The sequence below is a fragment of the Balaenoptera acutorostrata genome, chromosome 10 (genome assembly GCF_949987535.1).
Source record: "Balaenoptera acutorostrata chromosome 10, mBalAcu1.1, whole genome shotgun sequence".
In the NCBI taxonomy this organism is placed as follows: Eukaryota; Metazoa; Chordata; class Mammalia; order Artiodactyla; family Balaenopteridae; genus Balaenoptera; species Balaenoptera acutorostrata.
Genome location: NC_080073.1, coordinates 91,084,395 through 91,111,819, shown reverse-complemented (window position 1 = coordinate 91,111,819; position 27,425 = coordinate 91,084,395). Strand labels below are relative to the sequence as shown.

Here is a 27,425-nt window from a genome sequence, read left to right as displayed (position 1 = left end):
GAGGCATATAAGGGTTTAGGTAGTTTGTTTAAGGTCACTGCTAGTAAGTGAGCAGGAATTGTGCCTGGAACTTTGACTCATAGTCAAGTATTCTTTATACTTCATCACATGGGTTGTGTGTTTATAGTTGCTTTTTCTGAAGTGAATACATGAAGACTTTTTTCCTTGGGTAAAGAGCAAACACTGAAGAACTGAAAGTAGTTCGTAGGTTATCTCAGTTTCTTCTGGTCACCAAATTAACATAAAAAGGGAAGTATAGACTGAGTAGCCTGTCTAACCCAGGTTTTGTGTTTTCCCTGTTCTGACTAATGTACTTTTTGTTGAAATGCCCCCACTTCTTTTGTTGAAATGACCATATTTCTAAATAAAATAGTTACATAATTTTAAATACATATTTTAAACAGTTAATTATGCATTCTTGTAAATGATCTGTGATAGATTTTTGTATCAGGTAACACTTGGAGTCATAATGTTGGTATTACAGAAGAAAGATTCAGAGAGTCCCTTTCCCAAATAAAATCATCTGATCCCGAAGCGCAATTAAATAACACTATAAAAACAGAGTTATTATGACAGGGGGTGGTGGCTACCCTTTTTTCTTGAGAAGGCAGTGGTTGTAAGAATAGAGTTGAATACATTCAATGCCAGCATGTATTCCTTTGTTTAAGCCTATTGCATTATGAAGAATGTTAAATAATGGTGTACTGAGATAGCTCTTAATAGATAGCTCATAGTACTTTAAGTCTGATTATGTTCTGTTGTTCCTGAAATAAATTAACGTATGTGTAGTAGATATCACCATGTGGACAGACAGAAGGTTACTGAAGAACGGAGAAGTTTAGTGCTCATCATATAAATGATGTTATTGATTCTGGTAATGTCTAAGGCCTGTGGCCAAAGTTGAAAAGTTCTTGAACTAATAAAAATAATTCTCATTGTTTGATTGTGAGAGTGATATTGGCAATTGTGTACTTTTGTGTTTTCTTTGGTATATTCTGTATACTTTAGGAAATCAAAAAATTTAAGAAATTGAAGATCTTCTTTTTTTAGTACTTTTTAGTTTGTTCCTGGTTCCAAGTAGGTATCAGTTTATATAACTGCATTGTACTATGTTTTACTCCATCCAAAACCAAACAAGTAAATAAAATCCATTGTGATATACCCTTGAACAAAAACATTATTTTGTTGCTGGCATGTGGTTAGTCATTAGTTGTATTCAGTACCATACCTTCCTCATTTGATGGCACTATCTGTTAAAACTATGACTGATCCCAGTAGAGAGGAAGCCAGTTATTTTTTAGTTTGTGAACGTGGAGTAAATGAGAGTATGTCTGAAGTTGCCTGCAGTCAAGTACTTTACAAGTGGCTTAGTCAAACAATTGGAGCTAGTGCTACCTTGGGAAACCAGATCAGGAAAGAACATGATTTAGCGTCTTTATGTACTCTTAGCAAGGGGTAATGTGTTCTAAAAAATAAATAACACATGATTAAGTTATTCAAAAAGATTTGCATGATATGCTTTGTTTTTAATGCTGTTAAACCACGGGTGTTTGTGGTTTGCGATTGCAGCTAGCGTGCTGAGGGTTGGAAAAGGTGTTCTCACAGTGAGGCAAAAACCTTTATAAGAATGATTTTTCACAGACTAGGATTTAGGACAATTTTGTACAGTAAAATAACTCTTAAAATTGTTAGACATTTATAAGTTGTTCCTTTTCATGTCAATGACTCTGTTCTGAAATAAAGTTTTGCACTGCATGTGTGAGGCTATAGCATACATTACAGGCCTTGCTGGGGTTGGGGAGACACTGGTTTGTTCCTCACGGCCCTGTGTGTCGGCGGGGGCAGTGAGTGTGTGCTGTGACTCTTTTGCTCCCTCCATCTGGGCTCTTGGAACAGTTTTATTATTATTATTTTTAATAGTTTTGACTTTGAAATTACTTATGGTTGTGTTTTTGTCTGGTGTCCTCTTTACCCACCCTTCCTGCCCAGGCTCATTAAAGGACCAATAACCAATATTCAGGTTAGGGTTTTCCTTCCCTCTCTCTCCCCCTCCTTTTCCCCTTTCTCCCTTCTGTGAGTAAATCTTATCCAGATGATGAAAACAAAAATTAAGAAAATATAAAAGGTAGGGAAATATGGCAACAAAATTCAACTTTGACTTAGAATCAGTCTTAAATAATTGTGTCAGAAGAGGTCTGTGGTAGCATGACTGAACATGTTTCATACTTGTTGGAATGGGCATAATTTTTTAGCCTGAAAATGATTTTCCCTCGGATCTTTGAGGCATTCCTTCCTTTTAGAATTCAGTCTATTTTTTTTTTAACGTCTTTATTGGAGTATGATTGCTTTACAATGGTGTGTTAGTTTCTGCTGTATAACAAAGTGAATCAGCTATACATATACATATATCCCCATATCTCCTCCCTCTTCCGTCTCCCTCCCACCCTCCCTATCCCACACCTCTAGGTGGTCACAAAGCACCGAGCTGATCTCCCTGTGCTATGCAGCTGTTTCCCCTTAGCTGTCTGTTTTACATTTGGTAGTGTATATATGTCCATGCCACTATCTCACTTCGTCCCAGCTTACCCTTCTCCCTCCCTGTGTCCTCAAGTCCATTCTCTACATCTGTGCCTTTATTCCTGTCCTGCCCCTAGGTTCTTCAGAACATTTTTTTTTTCTTTTTAGATTCCATATATATGTGTTAGCATATGGTATTTGGCTTTCTCTTTCTGACTAACTTCACTCTGTATGACAGACTCTAGGTCCATCCATTTCACTACACATAACTCAATTTCGTTTCTTTTTATGGCTGAGTAATATTCTATTGTATATATGTGCCACATCTTCTTTATCCATTCATCTGTCGATGGGCACTTAGGTTGCTTCCATGTCCTGGCTATTGTAAATAGAGCTGCAGTGAACATTGTGGTACATGACTATTTTTGAATTATGGTTTTCTCAGGGTATATGCCCAGTAGTGGGATTGCTGGGTCGTATGATAGCTCTATTTTTAGTTTTTTAAGGAACCTCCATACTGTTCTCCATAGTGGCTGTATCAATTTACATTCCCACCAACAGTGCAAGAGGGTTCCCTTTTCTCCACACCCTCTCCAGCATTTATTGTTTGTAGATTTTTTGATGATGGCCATTCTGACTGGTGTGAGGTGATACCTCACTGTAGTTTTGATTTGCATTTCTCTAATGATTAGTGATGTTGAGCGTCCTTTCATGTGTTTGTTGGCAATGTGTATATCTTCTTTGGAGAAATGTCTGTTTAGGTCTTGTGCCCATTTTTGGATTGGGTTGTTTGTTTTTTTGATATGGAGTTGCATGAGCTGCTTGTAGATTTTGGAGATTAATCCTTTGTCAGTTGCTTCATTTGCAAATATTTTCTCCCATTCTGAGGGTTGTCTTTTGGTCTTGTTTATGGTTTCCTTTGCTGTGCAAAAGCTTTTAAGTTTCATTAGGTCCCATTTGTTTATTTTTGTTTTTACTTCCATTTCTCTAGGAGGTGGGTCAAAAAGGATCTTGCTGTGATTTATATCATAGAGTGTTCTGCCTATGTTTTCCTCTAAGAGTTTGATAGTGTCTGGCCTTACATTTAGGTCTTTAATCCATTTTGAGTTTATTTTTGTGTATGGTATTAGGGCGTGTTCTAATTTCATTCTAGAATTCAGTCTAATAGTTAAGAAGTCTGATGACAATCTGGTTTTTTCTCTCTCTAGGTATCTTTTCTTTCTTTCTTTTACTTTATTATTTATTTTAATAATAATATAATATTATAAATAATATTATAATTTACTTATAATATTATAAATATTATAATATTTATAATATTGCGTTGAGTCTTCGTTCCTGAACACGGGCTTTCTCTAGTTGTGGCGAGCAGGGGCTACTCTTGGTTGCGGTGCGCGGGCTTCTCATTGCAGTGGCTTCTGTTGTTGTGGAGCATGGACTCTAGGCGCGTGGGCTCAGTAGTTGTGGCGCATGGGCTTAGTTGCTCCGCAGCATGTGGGATCTTCCCAGACCAGGGCTCAAATCCGTGTCCTCTGCATTGGCAGGTGGATTCTTAACCACTGCGCCACCAGGGAAATCCCTATAGGTATCTTTTTTTTTTTTTTTTTTTTAGAAAACATTTAGGGCCTTATCTTTAGCTTCTGTGAAATATTAGAAGGGTATTTCCAGGTGTGGATGATTTTTTAGTTACCATACTTAGCACTCTATCAGACAGAAGTTTCCTGTCTTAACTCTAAAAAGTTTTAAATTTTATTCTTTATTTCCATACCTTTATTTTCTTTGTCTTTTTCTGGCAATCCTATTACATATGTTAGTCTTTGTGGACTGAACTTCTTTGCCTTTTAACTTTTCTTTCTTATTTTCTGTTTGTCTTTTTTGCTGTACTTTCTGGGATTTCCTTGACAGTGATACACTAAAAAAATACATATTAACAGTTAATTTTAGTGCATATTTAAAAATCCAAAAAAAAATAAAAATAAAAATCCATATGTGCATTAATTATACCTAAAGAAATCTGTATTCATTCCACATTTTCATGGAGATTGTTAATATACTATTGAATTTGTATATACATATACAATGTTAGTTTTGTATGCTACTGATGACCACCTCTTTATTTTATCAACAGTAACTTCTGGGCTCATCTTTCATGCCTCTCTGGAATTTTCCGTCATTTCTTTGCTGTAGATTGCTTTCTTTTAACCACTTAACTGCCTTTGCTTTTGTTGTCTCCTTTCTAGCCCGAGAAAGTATGTTAGTGCACATCTACCCACCCCAGAATAATTTTCTTCCAATTGTGACCATTTCATCATCTTACTTCAGTGTAGAGAAAGACTGCAGGCAAACCATGCATTGTTCCTTGATAATATAGACTAGTAAATATAATGAGCAGTTGATTGTGCCTGCTACCTCTTTGGATGTAGGAGGAATTCTAATAGTCTGAATGAGAGCAAATTAGAGATTATTTTAAAGTGATAGTATCATTTTCAGGAGGCTAACTTTTTTTTAGTATACTTTGGATAGGTAAGGCTTTCTTTGTGGCCCAGGACCAAGACATTTGTTTTGTATTTCAGTTTTAAACTAATAGTGTATGTAACTAAGACTCTGGTGTTTACTATTACTGTCATGTTTTTGGATCAGAGCTAGAATATTAAAAAAAATGTTTTTGAATGGATAATTTATTCACATGGCACAAAATTCGACAGGAACAAAAGGGTATAAAGTACTGTCTCCATCCGTTTCAGCTAATAAGTCTTTCTGAAGGAATCCAGTTTTAAAATTTCTCTATCTGTAAACAAGGACATGGAATTGTAAGGATAAATGTACATACATAATCACACATACACATATATAAACATACGTTTGTTTTTTGCCTCCTCCTTTTACCTAAAAGCTAGCATATAATACACATGGTTTTGCACCCTTTTCATTTAACAATATGATTTGGTGATCATTTTCTACCAGTTCATTACAAATTTCCTTATTTTTTGAAGTAGTATTGTATTCTGTTTTAGAGATGTAGGATAATTTTTTTAACCAGACCCTTCATTCTAGACATTTGGTAGATACTGCCAGATTGCTTCCTTTGCTAATCTGATAAATGAAAAGTGATATTTCAGTGTCTTTGCATTTCTCATAAGAGCTATTTGTATCTTCTTTTCTGTGACCTATCCGTGTCCCTTTATTATTTTTCCATTGGGTGATGCTTATTAATTTGTAGGCCATCTCTGTTTGGGAAAGTAATCTTTTGTGATATGATTTCCAGATTGTCCCCTCTTTGTTGTATTTGTTGTTTATGGTTGCTTTTGCCATGAAGAAAGTAATTATTTTTTATACAGTTGACCTTATCAGTTTTCTTTTATTCCAAGATGATGACCGTAATTCTCTCATCGTTTCTGCTGTGACTTTTTTTTAAAGGTTCATGTCTTTTTTAAAAAAAAATAAATTTATTTATTTATTTATTTTTGTCTGCGTTCGGTCTTTGTTGCTGCATGCGAGCTTTCTTTAGTTGCGGCGAGTGGGGTCTACTCTTCGTTGTAGTGCACAGGCTTCTAATTGCGGTGGCTTCTCTTGTTGCGGAGCATGGGCTCTAGGTGCGCGGGCTTCAGTAGTTGTGGCATGTGGGCTCAGTAGTTGTGGCATGTGGGCTCAGTAGTTGTGGCTCGCGGGTTCTAGAGCACAGGCTCAGTAGTTGTGGCACACAGGCTTAGTTGCTCTGCGGCATGTGAGATCTTCCCGGACCAGGGCTCAAACCCATGTCCTCTGCATTGGCAGGCGGATTCTTAACCACTGCGCCACCAGGGAAGTCCTCTGCTGTGACTTTAATGGTTTCATTTTCCTACATTTAAATCTTTGAGCTACATGGAATATATTTTGATTTCTGTGTGACATGTGGATCCAACCTTCCCCCCTTTCCCCAGATGACTAACCAGTTCTCCTGACACTATTAACTGAGTCGTTTATCTTTTCTCCTCTAATTTGAAATGCTACCTTTACCATACACTAAATTCGTAGATGCATTTGTATTTTATTTTCATATTTAAAAGTTATATTTGTTTATTGTGAAGGTTCAAACATACACACAAGTAGAAGGAATAGTTCATTGAACCCCCCATACCTATCAACAGATTCAATAATTAAGATTTATCTTTCTTTCATTATTTCTGTTTCTGTTGAAGAATTTTAAACCAATCCCAGATACTGTGTTATTTGACCCACATATAACTTCTGCATGCAGCTCCAAAAATATGCACATTTTAAAAGATAAGTTAAATATTTGACTTTTTATTCCAAAGGTCATGAAGAACCTAGTGGCAAGACGGGAATAAAGACACAGACCTACTAGAGAATGGACTTGAGGATATGGGGAGGGGGAAGGGTAAGATGTAACAAAGTGAGAGAGTGGCATGGACATATATACACTACCAAACGTAAAATAGATAGCTAGTGGGAAGCAACCGCATAGCACAGGGAGATCAGCTCTGTGCTTTGTGACCACCTAGAGGGGTGGGATAGGGAGGGTGGGAGGGAGGGAGATGCAAGAGGGAAGAGAGATGGGAACATATGTATATGTATAACTGATTCACTTTGTTATAAAGCAGAAACTAACAACAACAAAAAATTTGACTTTTTATTCCAAATTCAAGAGAAAAAACATTTGGGGCTAACATTTGGTGTCTCTGTGCTTTTATTAGTAATCAGTTACTTCAGAGGGTGACATCATATTAGCCCTTGAGTTGTTTAGTATTGAGTCATCATGAAGCTTTCCTCCTGCACTGTTTTTTTTTTTTTTGGAGGGGCCTGGCTCTGTGTACCATGGGTATTGAAATGTTTTATTAGTGTAGAGGTGTCCAGATGATTTCACTAGTGGGCCGCATAACGAGCAGTCTGTGTGTAGGCTACATGAATAATAAAATTGTAAGCAGTGGTTAAGTATAGCCAAATGTATGGGTGGGAGCTGGGGAGTGATACACAAGCAGTTAAGATACATCTTTATCTATTTCTGACTTGTATAGAAGGCTAGTGCTAGAAATCGTTCTTGAGAATAAGGGTGTCAGGGCATATGTCCTATTTGATTCTAGAATTGTATCACTAAAGTTAGTGCTCGGTTTCAGATGTGTCAGTTTCATGTGAGAAAATACACTTCCATGATGCCAGATGGGTACAAAATGTTTTATATAACTATATATTTCGGTTTAAGTTATATTTGTTGATTAGATTCCATGGCTAGTATGTTTCCTTTCACTTTAATCTTCTTAAAACTGAGCTAACCTAATAGGGCTTGTTCTTGATAATTCAGTTATATCCTCAGATTTATTTCCAAAGGCAGCTTCAGAAACTTAAAACATGGCTCACATTCTTGTACATCTATAAACCTCTTTTGAAAATGATAAACCATTTTCATCAAATAGCCCTGGTATTCACCAGGATTCACCAAATACCTTACAGTGATATAAAATGAATATAGAATTTAGTTATTATTTGCACAATTCATATATCCAGTTTGACTAGGAATTCTTCCTTTTTCTTTTTGAAGAATTCTACAGTTCCTTGATTTTCTTCAGTGTCATTGTGTTTTATATGCCTTGTTATAATCTGTTATTATCTAGTGAGTCCCATAGATATTTGACTGGTTAGGTCTTCCAGAGCCCTACAATTCCTGAAAATGATCTGATAAGGCACTTTTTCATTTATCTCATTGGTTTTTACTATCTAGTCATTTGATTGAATTAAAGTCTCCATATTCTCCTTAAGCTTTTAAATATCCCCTTAATTTCTACGTGTGTTCAGCCAACTTGGGAAGGTTATAGCACAATCCCATAATGAATAATTTAGTGGAAAGCTACTCACACCTCTTATTTGACTTGAATAAACTGGTTGAATCTTTCCTCCCTTGTGTAAAATATAAGCAAATTATCTATGGCAGGTGTACTCAGTTTTTCCACATTAGACAGAATTTCTCAGTTTCCTTCTGGTAGGTTTTTATCTCTATTATTAATTCATATGTGCTGGCTAAATAGATGAAGCAAAGTGTGGGTTGAAAATCTTATTTCCCACATGTATAAAAACATAGTTTATATTTGAGGGAAAACAAAAAACAAAAAACAAAACCTCCTCAATCTATTTGAGGGAAATGGTAAAATCTGGAAAAGTATTATCTAGATACCATATATTTAACAAGATTGCTAAATTTTCTGTTTTTATAAATATAACCTTCTTTTAGAACTACTAAATTTAGAATTATTGGAAATAATTATTAGTCCAGATTCTTAAAGAATTTAAATATTTGTACCATTTGTTAAGCTTCTACGGTGTGCTGGATCTGTCCTAGTAGCAACTTTTGTATATCATCTTTAACTTTGACAGCAAATCCACAAAGTAAATATTATTTGCATATCATAGATGAAGAAACCGAGGCTCTAGAGGTTAAGTATCATCGCCTTTGTCACACTGCGATGTATGATGCAGTGTATGTGATTCAGTGAAGATTTAAAGCTACATTTCTGAATACAGAGCTCTTTCTTTTCAACATTTGATGGTTTCTACTGAATTCATGAAGATGAGAAAACTAGCACACTTAGGTTTACTGTACCTATATTCCCTGCTTTTCTAACACCTATTTTAGATAGGTGTTAGGGGTGGGTTGGAGGACTTCAGATTTCAAAATAGATGAATATCTTTTCTTAACAGACTTAATTTTTTTGGACAGTTTTAAACTTAAAGAAAAATTGAGCATATGGTACAGAGTTCATATATATGCCCCTGTTTTCCCATGGTTTCCACTATTATTAACATTTATATTAGTATGGTATATTTATTATAATTGAGGAGCCAGTATTGATGCATTATTATTGACTAAGTCCATAGTTTATTCGTATTTCCTTTGTTTTTACCTATTGTTCATTTCTGTTCCAGGATGCCACCTAGGTTATCATGTTACATTTACTTGTCATGTCTCCTTAGGCTCCACTTGCTGTGACAGTTTCTCAGATTCTCTTTGTTATTGAAGACCTTTACAGTTTTAAGGACTCCTGGTCATTATATATTGTAGGATGTCCCTCTACTGGAATTTGTCTGGTGTTTTTCTCATGATTAGACTGGGAGGATGGGTTTTGTGGAGGAAGACCACAGAAGTGCCATTTTCATCACATCATATAATCATATCATATCATATCAACATGATTTATGAACATTGATGTTGACCTTGATCAGCTGCCTGAAGTAGTGTTTGTCAGGTTTCTCCACTGTAAAATTACTCCCCTGTGCTCCACCCTTTCCGTACTGTGCTCTTTGGAAGGAAGTCACTTACGTGCAGCCTGTACTTGAGGAGTGGGAAGTTATGTTCCCCTTCCTTTATTTTTTAGTTAATTAATTTTTTTAAAGAATTTTTTTTGGGGGAGTACTTCCTTGGTGGCGCAGTGGTTAAGAATCCGCTTGCCAATGCAGGGGACATGGGTTTGAGCCCTGGTCCAGGAAGATCCCACATGCCGTGGAGCGACTAAGCACGTGCGCCACAACTACTGAGCCTGTGCTCTAGAGCCCGTGAGCCACAACTACTGAGCCCGTGTGCCACAACTACTAGCCCGTGTGCCTAGAGCCCGTGCTCCTTAACAAGAGAAGCCACCACAACGAGAAGCCTGCGCACCGCAGTGATGAGTAGCCTTCGCTCGCCACAACTAGAGAAAGCCCTGTGCGCAGCAACGAAGACCCAGTGCAGCCAAAAATAAACAAACAAATAAATAAAATACACAACATTAAAAAAAAAGATTTTTTTTGGAATGTGGACCATTTTTAAAGTCTTTATTGAATTTGTTACAGTATTGCTTCTGTTTTTTTATGTTTTTTTGGCCGCGAGGCATGTGGCCAGGGGATGAAACCCTCACCCCCTGCATTGGAAGGCGAAGTCTTAACCACTGGACTGCCAGGGAAGTCCCATGTTCCCTTTCCTTTAGACTGTAATATCTACATAATTCATTTGGAATTTTTCTGCATGGGAGATTTGTCTCTTCTCATTTATTTTTTTATTTTTTTTTTTTTTTAAAGGATTTTCTTATTTATTTATTTATTTATTTATTTATTTTTGGCTGTGTAGGGTCTTCGGTTCGTGCGAGGGCTTTCTCCAGTTGCGGCAAGCGGGGGCCACCCTTCATCGCGGTGCGGGGACCGCTCTTCATCGCGGTGCGCGGGCCTCTCTCCATCGCGGCCCCTCCCGTCGCGGGGCACAGGCTCCAGACGCGCAGGCTCAGCAATTGTGGCTCACGGGCCCAGCTGCTCCGCGGCATGTGGGATCTTCCCAGACCAGGGCTCGAACCCGTGTCCCCTGCATTAGCAGGCAGATTCTCAACCACTGCGCCACCAGGGAAGCCCTCTTCTCATTTATTAATTTATTCAGTCATTTATTTATATCACTGTGAATTCATGGATATCATTTTATACTTTAGGTTATAATCCAGTACAACTTAATTTTGTTACTTAAGTTGTTCTAACTTTGGTCATTGGGAGATCTTTCAGTTGTTCCTTTGTCCCTTTGACATATCCCCATCAGTTTCTTTTTTAATTAAAAAAAAATTTTTTTTAGTACTTTCTGGCACTACTGGGTTCTCCAGGCTTATTTGTATATTTTCTGCCCCATTTCTTTGTTGACTTAAAGAACAATGCAAACACAAGAGTTGTGAGTGTAAGTTTTATTCAGGGTCTTGCTGAGGACTTTAGCCTGGGAGACAGCCATTCAACTCTGAGGAAACTGCTCTGAAGAGGTTGGGGAGAAGCCAGTTTATATATGATTTTTGGCTAGGAAATATATGCAGTGAAGCATTTATCTTGGTAAGAGATTACTGCTGACCACAAAAAAGAGTATCTCAAGTTAATAATTTTAGTGTTTCTGTGTATGGGAAGATGCAGGAATCTGGGGTCACTGAAATTCTTCCTGAGGTATACTTCTAATTATCTATGGGACTAATTTATCCAAAACACAGAGTGCCTTACCCTGATTTTTTCATCCTGAATTCCTCCAGGGTGCACTGTCGGTCAGCAGCTGCAGTGGGTTATCAACTCACCCTTGTAGAACTGGGTGGTGAGAAACATTCTTTGTTCACCCCCAGAAGCAGCCATTTCTCCAGGGAGCCCTGGTTCCTTTTACTAGAGAGAGGTATTAGAAACCAGGATTGGGGTGCTAGGTGTACTGGTTGCCAGTGCTTGTCATTTCTTGTAGACCGTCTCAGATGGCAAATCAAGGAAATACATATGTGTATACTAACCCATGTATATACACATATGTATAAATATTTCCATATGGATCTATATTAGGTTAAACATGAGTTCTTACCTATGTCTCCAGCTCTGGTTAGTATAACTCCTATTTTTAAAGTAATTTAAAAAAACATTTTACAAGTTTATGGCAGTTTTATCCTGTCCCACAACAGATACCCTTTTCTGTTGTTTAGCTTTGTTGTTTAGCTATATTTAGGTGGATTCAGTGTTCACTCCCAGTTGTTTCCTGTAAGGATTTCTCCATTCCTGTATCACTTTCATTCTTCCATGGATTATATAGCTTTTTTATACTCAAGTTGCCCCCCCGCCCCCCAGTGTTTATCGATACTGTATTTCCTAAGTTCTTACTCATATGTTTGAAAATTTTATTTTTTAATAAAAATTGATTTCTATCATTGTGATATTCAAAAATTTTATCCATTCACCTTTCATCCTCATAGTACTTCTTTTATTTATTTATTTATTTATTGGCTGTGTGGCATGTGGGATCTTAGTTCCCTGACCAGGAATCAAACCCATGCCCCCTGCACTGGAAGCGTGGAGTCTTAACCACTGGACCCTCGGGGGATTCCCTTATAGTTCTTTTTGATTTTGGATGGATAATGTGGGCAAAGGAGTGAGGGATAACACTGAGTTGATGATTGAAATCTTTTGTTTTCAGTTTTATATGTTTACTCGGCTTCCAGATGACATTTAAAAAAAATTTATAAAGTTTGCCCCCTTTTCAGGTTAGAACACTTGTGGTATTTTTCTTTGCTAATTTTATTTCTACTATTTAATTCATTGAGATTTGAAAAAAGATAGGTTCAGTGAGTCTGTGTTAGTCTGCCATCTTTTCCCTTGACCACAACGTTTTTTCTTGAAAGCCCTTTCCACTCTGCTTTACTGCTTCCTCAAATTTACTATTTACATTTAAGTACTATTGCAATATCTAATTGTTATCTTAGCTGTTATCTAGTACAACTCTCAATTTTTCAAGAACTTAGTTAGCTATCATTTTCATTAGAAACTGACATGTTGAATTTTTTTTTTAATACTAATCTGAAACAGAAAGGAGACCAGTTGCATTTGCCAGGCTTTTTTCAATAAAATATTTGGTGCCTAAACATCTTTGTGGAGACTAATTACATTGTTTTTATATGGCTTTTTTGGTGAAGAAAAATGTATATTAAAGGTGTTTTGTTGATTAGTGAGCAATGAAATATAAATCTGTATATTTCCAGGGCAAAGCATAACTTCTCTTCAAATAGTTGTAGACAAGTTTTGTTGTTGAAGAAAGTCCATTCGTTTTTTAGTAACAACAGAAAAAGAGTTTAACATTGTAGTGAATTATATACCCTTATTTTAGAAGAATGATAATTTTTGAAAAATCTTAAGATAATCAGTATATAAGCTAACTTTGTAAGCCAAGAAAGCAAACTAATAAGTTTATGCAGTGATCCATTTGGACCATGGACAGGGGAGTATGATATAATAATATAACAGCCTGCCAACTTAGACTTATTTTGTAACACTTAGGTTATTCAGTGTATTAAAGGTTTTAAAATGGGATCCTTTATAGTATACTTTCCCAAACTCCGTGGGAAAGGGAAATTGCTATGTTGTGTTCAAATCTTGTTAAAATAAAATCTTATTGCTATAATTTACAGAAAGAGTAGTATACTGATTCAAACATTTTTTTACGAAGTGCAAGATGCTTGCTGTATGTGTTTTACAAAGTAAATCAAGGCGGAGGTTAGTAATTAATAGGGAGGTTTTATTGATTTCTAAGCCAGGGTGCTTGACAAAAAAATAGTGCTATGTAATAGACCCTTATTTTATTCCTGATATATTTTGAAGTGCTTTTAAATACATTTGACAGCAGGAGTGTATAAGTGGTGATTAAGGTTGCAGAGTCTGGAGCCAGATTGCTTAGTTCAAATCCTTGTTTTATCATTTGACAATGTGTGACCTTGGCCAAGTTACTTAAGCCCAGGTTCCTCATCTGTAAAGTGGAGACAACCATGTACCTGTCTCGTGGAATTGTTGTAGGGATTGAATGAATTTATGCCTATGAAACTCTGAGAGCCTGGCACAAGAATGTGCTGAGTAAGTGATAGTTATGATTTATATCTATTTATATCTCATTTTTAAAAAAGGCATATTGGTTTATTAATGTGCTTTCTCTGGGAGATTGGAGAACCATTTCTATGCAGCTTATTATGGAATTCTTTTCTTGAAACTAGGTCCTGTGCGATTGGGAGAGTTTACCACCTAATTCAAGGGGTTTGTTTTCAAAGTTTATGAGAAGGCATTTGGTGGTTGGGGGTGAACGCTAGGATGAGGGGCTGGTCAGCTCTTGGTAGAGACCATTTTTTAGGAGTGGAGTAGTAGTATTTGGATCTGAGACCCATGGGGACAGCCTCTTTTCCCTATCAGTCAATTAAGAGGACTCATTAGGAAAACTCATAGTATTTTGTCTGTTTTTGTAAGACTTTTCCTCTCTCTTGAAGTTGCTTCTTTTTATCTTCTTACTCAGGAATAGGCTAGGTAGATAATAGGGTGTCCAGCTGCTGCTCTGTGCTGTTTACACAATATCAAAGTCCTGCCTTTGATGTACTTGGATCCCTACTTCTTTTCACCTTAATGCTTTCTTAAGAACTCACCACCACCCTAAGCCCCCCAAACCATATGAAACTGGGCTGTCATCTCAGATGAGAACCGAGGGCTAGACTTAATTTAAAAACATCCATTTCCACATATGAAGGGAGTAGTGGGGGGAAAAAAAAGGAGAGACATGAAATTTTATTTTAATTTTTTAATTTAATTTTATTTTTTATACAGCAGGTTCTTATTAGTTATCTATTCTATACATATTAGTGTATGTATGTTAATCCCAATCTCCCAATTCATCCCACCACCACCCCCCTCTGCCACTTCCCCCCTTGGTGTACATACGTCTGTTTGAGACATGAAAATTTGAAAAGTATTTCAAATTATGAGATTACTTAGAATTAAAATTTTGTACATAAGCCTCTGTGTTTAAAATTTTGCGTAGTACAGTATTTCTGCAGAGTTTATGGAAGCCAATTTTTGTTTGTTTAGTTGATTATATTCACATCAACAACTGGTATTAGAGTAAGCTATAGCATAGAAATAGTTTCTTTGTAATAATGATTTTATTAAATTTTTTAAAAAAATAAATTTATTTATTTTTATTTTTGGTTGCATTGGGTCTTTGTTGCTGCGCGTGGGCTAAGCCGTGAGCGGGGCCTACTCTTCGCTGCGGTGCCCGGGCTTCTCATTGAGTGGCTTCTCTTGTTGCAGAGCACGGGCTCTAGGCGCGCGGGCTTCAGTAGTTGTGGCAGTCAGACTCAGTAGTTGTGGCTCGCGGGCTCTAGAGCACAGGCTCAGTAGTTGTGGCGCACGGGCTTAGTTGCTCCACGGCATGTGGGATCTTCCTGGACCAGGGCTCGAACTCGTGTCCCCTGCATTGGCAGGCGGATTCTTAACCACTGTGCCACCAGGGAAGCCCAAAACAAAATTTTGTCTCTAATGTTTCTATGCTTTTTGGCACAGACCCTATGATTATGGTTTGTAAAATATTCCCACCTTCTTCATCTGTTTTCTGAGTAGTAGCATGATTTCCTAGAATACTTAGCACACTTAATTCAAAAAGGCGATATTTGTCTTTGCTATGGTTGCAATGAGATAAAACACTGACGCATTCTGGTTAAAGATATTATGGACAGTTAATTCCTAGGAAAATTATTTTATTTCTATTAAAGCATTTTGTAAGGATAAAACCATAGATATGACTGGTATCTGTTTTTGTAACTGTAATATAGAAATAGTTCCATATTCTATTCCACTTCGGCAAACTTCTTTTAAATATGTTGTAAAACTTTTATTTACCTGGGTTCTCTTATCTATCAAATATAAAAATGGCTGTTAGAGAAAATTTATTGGTTAACTAAGTTAAAGTGTTCAGTTGATATGCATCCATTTTACCTTTTCTGCATTGGTTAGTTAAACAAGAATTCCAGTGATGTGTATGTTAGTCTAGAGTGTTTCTCACAGTTCTCACCAGGGAAATGTGTGAATTTCACTAAGTTAATTGAAAAGTTTTGAATGTCTTTGTGACTTATGATAAATTCCTAAACTTGGGGCTTTCTAATGAGTCGTTATGTATAGGTAGGGTGTAAAAAGTCAATATATTGCTCTAAGGTACAGTTTAATAAGTGTTTAGACATATTTGGCTTAAATGCGCTCTGTATTTTAACTCTCTTAAGTGATTTGTAATATTTGATCTATCTTCCCCGTGAGGTTAAGTAGAAGTAAGGCATTTACAATCAATACATTGCTTCTGGGTAGAGCATAACATAAACAGATTTGGCTGTAGTGAAGATTATAAAATATCATTGTAGAAGAAAATATAGACTGTTAAGTGAAAAAAATTAAGCGAGATTTTATAAAATTGAAATTGGGAGACTCTACATCCGTTTGACAAATATCGGCCTTTTTTTTTTTTTTTTTTGGCTTAGCCTTAAAGCCATAGCACTGTCTCCAAGACCTGCCTTTATTGTGTTCCCTGTTACCCAACCATTAAAGTCTGTTTTGAGATCTGTGTTTTCTTTGCTGCAGTTACTTTGGGCAGAGTGGGGCTTGAGAATGTGGATTGAGTATACTTTTTTCCTGCTTCTTTTATTTTGTAATTATTTAACTTCTAACTTCACTGTTACTACTTTTTTTTCCCTTCTAGGCTCACTGAGTTGGAGTAGTCTTATTCAGAAGCCTCCTTCCTTTATTGTTTTTCCCGATCCTTGTGTTGTACGCTGAAACTAGCTTCATTGCTTTATAAATGTTGGTGTTAGGAGAGATCATTTTCCATCTGTCTCATTTTGCAAATAAGCTTCCTGCTAGAAAGTAAGCTGGGTGGAAACAGAGGCCTTGACTAAATCACTTTGTTTTCCCAGCACCTGGTAGAGTGCTTAACACATAGTAGGCTCTTCAAAATACATGTTGAATGAAAGAAAGGAAATGAGATCCTGAGAGGCTAAGTGAATACATGTGGGGAATGTATAACACATACTATCAAATTAATATTCATTATAAAAGTACTCCAGAAGGCTTTAGAAAGATTAGTTATTATTAGTAGTATTCATACAATAGTAAATCATTATTCATATTTTTAAAGAATTTATTATTAGATAACGTAACTTGTATTTAGATATGGATGCTTTTCATTGTATGTAACAAAACACCTAGTCAGCAGTGGCTTAAACTAATGAGGATTTATTTTTCTTACGTGAGAAGACGTTTGGAGGTGGGGATCTTGCTTACACTGACTTAGCTGCTCAGCAGTGTCAGGGCTGTTCTGTAATTTTCTTGGCCTTTCCTTCATGGTGGCAAGATGGTTGCGCCTGCTCGAGGCGTCACCTTTCTGTCCGCGGTGCCACGAGGGGGTGTGGATTGACAGCAGCATCTCTCTTTTTACCAGGAAGCCAAAAGCCTTTCTGGGGCATCTCTATTCATTTTACCAGGAAACCAGAAGCCTTCTTGGAAGCCTTGTAGCACAGCAGACTTCCCCTTAAGTGTTATGGCCAAAATTGATGCACATGGCCACCATTAAGTGGAAGGAAGGCTGAGAAAGTGTGATTTAGCTTTTCCAGCCTCTGGTAGAGATGAGGGAAGGGAGGAAGAGTTTGGAAATAGGTATTGGGTTTGTTAACCAATAGTATCTGCAAAATATATCACTTTGGCTAGCCAAAATCAAAATATAGCCTTCTTCTTATGAATGCATTTTCCATGGAATACAGTTACCACGTTTCTGAGGGAGATGGTACCTGTTCTCATCCATGATTGCATCTACCTCTTAGTCCAGGATGTCTGCTTGATGTGTACTTTTTTCTCCGTCAGCTCTGGTTGTAGCTCGTCTTCTGGTGACCTAAAGCTAAAAGAGAAAATCTGTGTTCCTTGTACACCCAGAAAACTTCAGTGGATAAAGGAACAAGATAACTTTAATAAATCCTCCCACTTAGGAAGAAGGGGGAGAATTAAAAACTCAAAATAGTCGCTGGTCCACAAAAACACCATACTGTGGAAGATGTTGAAGACTTCCTGTTCTGGCAGTGGATTAAATTCCTAAATTAATGCATCTGCTGCCCCTATTTTGTGTTCCCTGGGAGGGTCTACCTCGGTCACAAAGGTCTTGTTTACTGTGGCTATACAAGAAGTCTTAAAATCGGGTAGACTGATTCCTCCTACTTTCTTCTTCCTTTGCAAAATTGTTTTGGCTATTTTAGGGACTTTCCTTTTCCATATACATTTTGGATTAAGTTTGTCTGTGTCTACCAGAAATCTTGCTGGGATTTTGATAGGACTTGTGTTAAACTTACAGATCACTTTGGGGAGAATTGACATCTTTACTACGCTGAGTCTTTTAATCCATGAACATGGTAAGTCTCTCCAGGGATTCGGTCTACTTTAATTTATTTCAACAAAATTTTATAATTTTCAGCATACATATCTCATACATATTTTTTTAGATTTACACCAAAGTATTTCATTTTCGTGGATCACTTGTATAAGTGGTATTCCTTTTGTTGATTTTTTTCACTTGTTAGTTGCTAGTATATACAAATGCAATTGAGTTTTGTTTGTTGATTTTATATTCTGTGATCTTGCAGAACTCAATTATTAGTTCTCGGAGTTTCTTTTGTAAATTTCTTGGGATTTTCTACATAGGTAATTGTGTTATCTGCAAAAAGAGACAGCTTTCTTTACGATTTGTTTGTATTTTACTTCTTTTTCTTGCTTCATTGTGCTGTCTAGACCCTCTAATACTGTGTTGGATTTGAGAGGTGAGATGGGACATCCTTGCCTGGTTTTTGATCTTTCACCTTTAAGTGATATTAACTATAGAAGTTTTGGTAGATATTCTTTATGTGATTGATGAAAATACTTTCTGTTCCTAGTTTTCTGAGTGTTTTTATCACAAATGAGTGTGGATGAATTATAGATACTTAAAAATACTATAAGGGGGACTAAATTACTCTTTTTTAGTTGGAAATATGTTAGTGCATGAAGAGCAGAATGATAAAGTCTTTTACCTAATACATATAGTGCTTAAGGCACCAAAGACATTTTTACCTGGCTCTGAATCAATTTCACTTATTTCTCCATATTTAAGGAAAGATTTATGAATAATTACATGTGAATTTTTTTTCTTTTTGGCTTTTATTTATTTATTTTAACATCTTAATTGGAGTATAATTGCTTTACAATGTTGTGTTAGTTTCTGCTGTATAACGAAGTGAATCAGCTATACGTATACATATATCCCCATATCCCCTCCCTCTTGCGTCTCCCTCCTACCCTCCCTATCCCACCCCTCTTGGTGGTCACAGAGCACCGAGTTGATCTCCCTGTGCTGTGCGGCTGCTTCCCACTAGCTATCTATTTTACATTTGGTAGTATATATATGTCAGTGCCACTCTCTCACTTCATCCCAGCTTACCCTTCCCCCTCCCCCTCCCCGTGTCCTCAAGTCCATTCTCTATGTCTGCATCTTTATTCCTGTCCTGCCCCTAGGTTCTTCAGAACCATTTTTTTTTTTAGATTCCATTTATGTGTGTTAGCATACGGTATTTGTTTTTCGCTTTCTGACTTACTTCACTCTGTATGACAGACTCTAGGTCCATCCATTTCACTACAAATAACTCAATTTCATTTCTTTTTATGGCTGAGTAATATTCCATTGTATGTATGTGCCACATCTTGTTTATCCATTCATCTGTCGATGGACACTTAGGTTGCTTCCATGTCCTGACTATTGTAAATAGTGCTGTAGTGAACATTGTGGTACATGACTCTTTTTGAATTATGGTTTTCTTAGGGTGTATGCCTAGTAGTGGGATTGTTGGGTCGTACGGTAGTTCTATTTTTAGTTTTTTAAGGAACCTCCATACTGTTCTCCATAGTGGCTGTATCAATTTACATTCCCACCAACAGTGCAAGAGGGTTCCCTTTTCTCCACACCCTCTCCGGCATTTGTTGTTTGTAGATTTTTTGTTGATGGCCATTCTGACCAGTGTGAGGTGATACCTCATTATAGTTTTGATTTGCATTTCTCTAATGATTAGTGATGTTGAGCATCCTTTCATGTGTTTGTTGGCAATGTGTATATCTTCTTTGGAGAAATGTCTGTTTAGGTCTTGTGCCCATTTTTAGATTGGGTTGTTTGTTTTTTTGATATGGAGTTGCATGAGCTGCTTGTAGATTTTGGAGATTAATCCTTTGTCAGTTGCTTCATTTGCAAATATTTTCTCCCATTCTGAGGGTTGTCTTTTGGTCTTGTTTATGGTTTCCTTTGCTGTGCAAAAGCTTTTAAGTTTCATTAGGTCTCATTTGTTTATTTTTGTTTTTACTTCCATTTCTCTAGGAGGTGGGTCAAAAAGGATCTTGCTGTGATTTATGTCATAGAGTTTTCTGCTTATGCTTTCCTCTAAGAGTTTTATAGTGTTTGGCCTTACATTTAGGTCTCTAATCCATTTTGAGTTTATTTTTGTGTACGGTGTTAGGGAGTGTTCTAATTTCATTCTTTTACATGTAGCTGTCCAGTTTTCCCAGCACCACTTATTGAAGAGGCTGTCTTTTCTCCATTGTATATTCTTGCCTCCTTTATCAAAGATAAGGTGACCATATGTGCGTGGGTTTATCTCTGGGCTTTCTATCCTGTTCCATTGATCTATATTTCTGTTTTTATGCCAGTACCATACTGTCTTGATTACTGTAGCTTTGTAGTATAGTCTGAAGTCAGGGAGCCTGATTCCTCCAGCTCTGTTTTCTCTTTCTCAAAATTGCTTTGGCTATGCCAGGACTTATGTGTTTCCATACAAATTGTGAAATTTTTTGTTCTTGTTCTGAGAAAAATGCCATTAGTAGTTTGATAGGCATTGCATTGAATCTGTAGATTGCTTTGGGTAGTAGAGTCATTTTCACAGTGCTGATTCTTCCAATCCAAGAACATGGTATATCTCTCCATCTGTTTGGATCATCTTTAAATTCTTTCATCAGTGTCTTATAGTTTTCTGCATACACGTCTTTTGTCTCCTTAGGTAGGGTTATTCCTAGGTATTTTATTCTTTTTGTTGCAGTGGTAAATGGGAGTGTTTCCTTAATTTCTCTTTCAGATTTTTCATCATTAGTGTATAGGAATGCAAGAGATTTCTGTGCATTAATTTTGTATCCTGCTACTTTACCAAATTCATTGCTTAGCTCTCTTAGTTTTCTGGTAGCATCTTTAGGATTCTCTATGTATAGTATCATGTCATCTGCAAACAGTGACAGCTTTACTTCTTCTTTTCCAATTTGGATTCCTTTTATTTCTTTTTCTTCTCTGATTGCCATTGCTAGGACTTCCAAGACTATGTTGAATAATAGTGGTGAGAGTGGACATCCTTGTCTTGTTCCTGATCTTAGAGGAAATGCTTTCAGTTTTTCACCATTGAGAATGATGTTTGCTGTGGGTTTGTCATATATGGCCTTTTTTATGTTGAGGTAGGTTCCCTCTGTGCCCACTTTCTGGAGAGTTTTTATCATAAATGGGTGTTGAATTTTGTCAAAAGCTTTTTCTGCATCTATTGAGATGATCATATGGTTTTTATTCTTCAATTTGTTAATATGGTGTATCACATTGATTGATTTGCGTATATTGAAGCATCCTTGCATCCCTGGGATAAATCCCACTTGATCATGGTGTATGATCTTTTTAATGTGTTGTTGGATTCTGTTTGCTAGTATTTTGTCGAGGATCTTTGCATCTATATTCATCAGTGATGTTGGTGTGTAATTTTCTTTTTTTGTAGTATCTTTGTCTGGTTTTGGTATCAGGGTGATGGTGGCCTCATAGAATGAGTTTGGGAGTGTTCCTTCCTCTGCAACTTTTTGGAAAGAGTTTGAGAAGGAAGGGTGTTAGCTCTTCTCTAAATGTTGGATAGAATTCACCTGTGAAGCCATCTGGTTCTGGACTTCTGTTTGTTGGAAGATTTTTAATCACAGTCTCAATTTCATTACTTGTGATTGGTCTGTTCATATTTTCTATTTCTTCCTGGTTCAGTCTTAGAAGGTTATACCTTTCTAAGAATTTGTCCATTTCTTCCAAGTTGTCCATTTTATTGGCATAGAGTTGCTTGTAGTAGTCTCTTAGGATGCTTTGTATTTCTGTGGTGTCTGTTGTAACCTCTCCTTTTTCATTTCTAATTTTATTGATTTGAGTCCTCTCCCTCTTTTTCTTGATGAGTCTGGCTAATGGTTTATCAATTTTGTTTATCTTCTCAAAGAACCAGCTTTTAGTTTTATTGATCTTTGCTATTGTTTTCTTTGTTTCTATTTCATTTATTTCTGCTCTGATCTTTATGATTTCTTTCCTTCTGCTACCTTTGCGTTTTGTTTGTTCTCCTTTCTCTAGTTCCTTTAGGTGTAAGGTTAGATTGTTTATTTGAGATTTTTCTTGTTTCTTGAGGTAGGCTTGTATAGCTATAACCTTCTCCTTTAGAACTGCTTTTGCTGCGTCCCATAGGTTTTGGATCATCGTGTTTTCATTGTCATTTGTCTCTAGGTATTTTTTGATTTCCTCTTTGATTTCTTCAGTGATCTCTTGGTTATTTAGTAATGCATTGTTTAGCCTCCATGTGTTTGTATTTTTTACGTTTTTTCCCCTGTAATTCATTTGTAATCTCATAGCATTTTGGTCAGAAAAGATGCTTGATATGATGTCAGTTTTCTTAAATTTACTGAGGCTTGATTTGTGACCCAGGATGTGATCTATCCTGAAGAATGTTCCATGCGCACTTGAGAATAAAGTGTAATCTGCTGTTTTTGGATGGAATGTCCTATAAATATCAATTAAATCTATTTGGTCTATTGTGTCATTTAAAGCTTCTGTTTCCTTATTTATTTTCATTTTGGATGATCTGTCCATTGGTGTAAGTGAGGTGTTAAAGTCCCCCACTATTATTGTGTTACTGTCGATATCCTATTTTATAGCTGTTAGCAGTTGCCTTATGTATTGAGGTGCTCCTGTGTTGGATGCATATGTATTTTTAATTGTTATACCTTCTTCTTGGATTGATCCCTTGATCATTATGTAGTGCCCTTCCTTGTCTCTTGTAACATCCTTTATTTTAAAGTCTATTTTATCTGATATGAGTATAACTACTCCAGCTTTCTTTTTATTTCCATTTGCATGGAATATCTTTTTCCATCCCCTCACTGTCAGTCTGAATGTGTCCCTAGGTCAGAAGTGGGTCTCTTGTAGACAGCATATATATGGGTTTTGTTTTTGTATCCATTCAGCAAGCCTGTGTCTTTTGGTTGGAGCATTTAATCCATTCACGTTTAAGGTAATTATCGATATGTATGTTCCTATGACCATTTTCTTAATTGTTTTGGGTTTGTTTTTGTAGGTCCTTTTCTTCTCTTGTGTTTCCCACTTAGAGAAGTTTCTTTAGCATTTGTTGTAGAGCTGGTTTGGTGGTGCTGAATTCTCTTAGCTTTTGCTTGTCTGTAAAGCTTTTGATTTCTCCCTCGAATCTGAATGAGATCCTTGCTGGGTAGAGTAATCTTGGTTGTAGGTTCTTCCCTTTCATCACTTTAAGCATATCATGCCACTCCCTTCTGGCCTGTAGAGTTTCTGCTGAGAAATCAGCTGTTAACCTTATGGGAGTTTCCTTGTATGTTATTTGTCATTTTTCCCTTGCTGCTTTCAATAATTTTTCTTTGTCTTTAATTTTTGCCACTTTGATTACTATGTGTCTCGGCGTGTTTCTCCTTGGGTTTATCCTGTATGGGACTCTCTGCGCTTCCTGAACTTGCGTGGCTATTTCCTTTCCCATGTTAGGGAAGTTTTCGACTATAATCTCTTCAAATATTTCCTGTGGTCCTTTCTCTCTCTCTTCTCCTTCTGAGACCCCTATAATGCGAATGTTGTTGCATTTAATGTTGTGCCAGAGGTCTCTTAGGCTGTCTTCATTTCTTTTCATTCTTTTTTCTTTACTCTGTTCCACAGCAGTGAAATCCACCATTCTGTCTTGCAGGTCACTTATCCGTTCTTCTGCCTCAGTGATTCTGCTATGGATTCCTTGTAGTGTAGTTTTCAGTTCAGTTACTGTATTGTTCATCTCTGTTTGTTTGTTATTTAATTCTTCTAGGTCTTTGTTAAACATTTCTTGCATCTTCTCGATCTTTGCCTCCAGTCTTTTTCCGCAGTCCTGGATCATCTTCACTATCATTCTGAATTCTTTTTCTGGAAGGTTGCCTATCTCCACTTCATTTAGTTATTTTTCTGGGGTTTTATCTTGTTCCTTCATCTGGTACATAGCCCTCTGCCTTTTCATCTTGTCTGTCTTTCTGTGAATGTCTCTTGGTCATTTAGTAGTGTATGTTTAGTCTCCATGTGTTTGTATTATTTTACAGTTTTTTTCGTGTAATGGATATCTAGTCTCATAGTGTTGTGGTTGGAAAAGATACTTGATACAATTTCAGTTTTCTTAAATTTACCAAGGCTTGATTTGTGACCCAAGATATGATCTATCCTGAAGAATGTTCCATGAGCACTTGAGAAGAAAGTGTATTCTGTTGTTTTTGGATGGAATGTCCTATAAATATCAATTAAATCCATCTTGTTTAATGTGTCATTTAAAGTTTTTGTTTCCTTATTTATTTTCATTTTGGATGATCTGTCCATTGGTGAAAGTGGGGTGTTAAAGTCCCCTACTATGATTGTGTTAGTGTTGATTTCCCCTTTTATGGCTGTTAGCATTTGCCTTATGTATTGAGGTGCTCCTGTGTTGGGTGCATAAATATTTACAATTGTTATATCTTCTTCTTGGTTTGATCCCTTGATCATTATGTAGTGTCCTTCTTTGTCTCTTGTAATAGTCTTTATTTAAAGTCTGTTTTGTCTGATATGAGAATTGCTACTCCAGCTTTCTTTTGATTTCCATTTGCATGGAATATCTTTTTCCATCCCCTCACTTTCAGTCTGTATGTGTCCCTGGGTCTGAAGTGGGTCTCTCGTAGATAGCATATGTACGGTGTTGTTTTTGTATCCGTTCAACCAGTCTGTGTCTTTTGGTGGGAGCATTTAATCCATTTACGTTTAAGGTAATTATCGATATGTATGTTCCTATTACCATTTTCTTAATTATTTTGGGTTTGTTTTTTTTTTTTTTAAATTTATTTATTTATTTATTTTGGCTGTGTTGGGTCTTCGTTTCTGTGCGAGGGCTTTCTCTAGTTGCGGCAAGCGGGGGCCACTCTTCATGGGCCACTCTTCATCGCGGTGCGCGGGCCTCTCTCACTATCGCGGCCTCTCTTGTTGGGAGCACAGGCTCCAGACGCGCAGGCTCAGTAGTTGTGGCTCGCGGGCCTAGTTGCTCCGCGGCATGTGGGATCTTCCCAGACCAGGGCTCGAACCCGTGTCCCCTGCACTGGCAGGCAGATTCTTAACCACTGCGCCACCAGGGAAGCCCCTTTGGGTTTGTTTTTGTAGGTCTTTTCCTTCTCCTGTATTTCCTGCCTAGAGAAGTTCCTTTAGCATTTGTTGTAAAGCTGGTTTGGTGGTGCTGAATTCTCTTAACTTTTGCTTGTCTGTAAAGGTTTTAATTTCTCCCTCGAATCTGAATGAGATCCTTGCTGGGTAGAGTAATCTTGGTTGTAGGTTTTTCCCTTTCATCACTTTAATTATGTCCTTCCACTCCCTTCTGGCTTGCAGAGTTCCTGCTGAAAGATCAGCTGTTAACCTTATGGGGATTCTCTTGTATGTTATTTGTTGCTTTTCCCTTGTTGCTTTTAATACTTTTTCTTTGTATTTAATTTTTGATAGTTTGATTAACACGTGTCTTGGCCTGTTTCTCTTTGGGTGTATCCTGTATGGGACTCTGCGCTTTCTGGACTTGGTTGACTATTTCCTTTTCCATGTTAGGGAAGTTTTTGACTATAATCTTTTCAAACATTTTCTCAGACCCTTTCTTTTTCTATTCTTCTGAGACCCCTATAATTCAAATGTTGGTGTGTTTAATGTTGTCCCAGAGGTCTCTGGGACTGTCCTCAATTCATTCTGTTTATTCAGCTCCCTGGCAGTTATTTTCACCATTTTATCTTCCAGGTCACTTATCTGTTCTTCTGCCTCAGTTATTCTGCTATTGATTCCTTGCAGAGTATTTTTATTTTCAGTTGTTGTGTTGTTCATCACTGTTTGTTTGCTCTTTAGTTCTTCTACATTCTTTTTAAATGTTTCTTGTATTTTCTCTGTTCTGTTTTCGAGGTTTTGGATCATCTTTTCTATCATTACTCTGAATTCTTTTTCAGGTAGGTTGCCTATTTCGTCTTCATTTATTTGGTCTTGTAGGTTTTTATCTTGTTCCTTTGTGTGTAACATATTTTTTTGTCTTTTCTTTTTTTTTTTGATGGGTGGGGCTGTATTCCTGTCTTACTGCTTGTTTGGCCTGAGGCATCCAGTACTGCAGTTTGCAGGCAGTTGGATAGAGCCACGTCTTGGTGCTGAGATTAGGACCTCTGGGAGGCCTCACTCTTTTTAATATTCCCTGGGGTCTGAGGTTCTCTGTTAGTCCAGTGGTTTATACTCGGAGGTCACCCCACAGGAGCTGGGACCTGACCCCCGGCCTGGGAGCCGAGATCCCGCCAGCTGGTTGCTGGGGGTTCCTACCGTCCCCCTAGGTGTCTGTGGTCCCCCACCGGTGCCTGGTAGGTGCCCTAGTTGTGCAGAGACACACATTCCACATCCTCCTAGTTCGCTATCTTGACTCCACCTGTCTTTCTTTGGCTTTTAAAGTAGATATTCCTTTAATATAGACATTTACCAAAAACCCAGTTTGCCGATATCTTTATTGGTGCTGCCACTGACTTTGTTCCCATAAAACTGATGCTCCTTTTCCTGTCAGAGAAGAAATACTTCCATGTGGATAGTCATATTCCTTGTTTTTTAATGCCTTTCATTCTCTTGCAGTTTTTTGGTGGCAGCCTTGTATTCTTATGTTGCCAAGCAGCCTGTCCGTCTAATTGCCTCTTGGTTTCAAAAAAAAAAAAAAAAATGATGTTTACAGAAAAGTTGCAGGAGCACTACAGAAAATCTTTTCCTTTCCTTTTCTTTTTCTAAGCCATTTGAAAGTAAGCTGTTCACTTTTGCCTCATCACCCTGAAATACTTTAGTGTCTGTTTTCTGTAAAGTTATTGTCCAACAAAAACCACAACACTGCCATCAAAAATGGGAATTGGCCCTCAGACCTCCCTACCATCTGTTCTTCACTCCTCACACAGGTTATCTCTGTAATGTCATTTATAGCAAGAGGATTTTGCATTGAGGTGTCATGTCTCCTTAAGACTTTCTAAATCTGGACCAGTTTCTCTCTCTTTCCTTGCCTTTTTATCATTGTCACTTTTGAGGAGTACAGGCCAGTTACTTGAATGATCCTCCCATGATTTGTGTTTGTCTAATGTTTCTCCTGAGTAGGTTCAAGTTAGGCATCTTTGGTAGGAATATCTTCAGAATTGATCCTCTTAGTGCATCCTATCAAGTGACACCTGACTTGGATTTGTCCCATTATTGGTGATGTTAACTTTGGTCCATTGATTAA

At 37.1% G+C, this 27,425-nt stretch overlaps 1 protein-coding gene across 4 annotated transcripts in view; it reads left to right on the top strand.

Moving 5' to 3' along the window:
* The window catches only part of CDKAL1 (CDK5 regulatory subunit associated protein 1 like 1), a 669,276-nt gene that overhangs the window by 59,106 nt on the left and 582,745 nt on the right, over window positions 1-27,425 (top strand). Inside the window, exon 3 of one of the 4 annotated variants that reach the window (XM_057555488.1) lies at window positions 18,167-18,224. The exons of the other annotated variants lie outside the window; for them this stretch is intronic. Coding sequence (XP_057411471.1) covers window positions 18,167-18,224 — 58 coding nt within the window. The remainder of the gene's footprint in view (window positions 1-18,166; window positions 18,225-27,425) is intronic. 4 annotated transcript variants of the gene reach the window in all.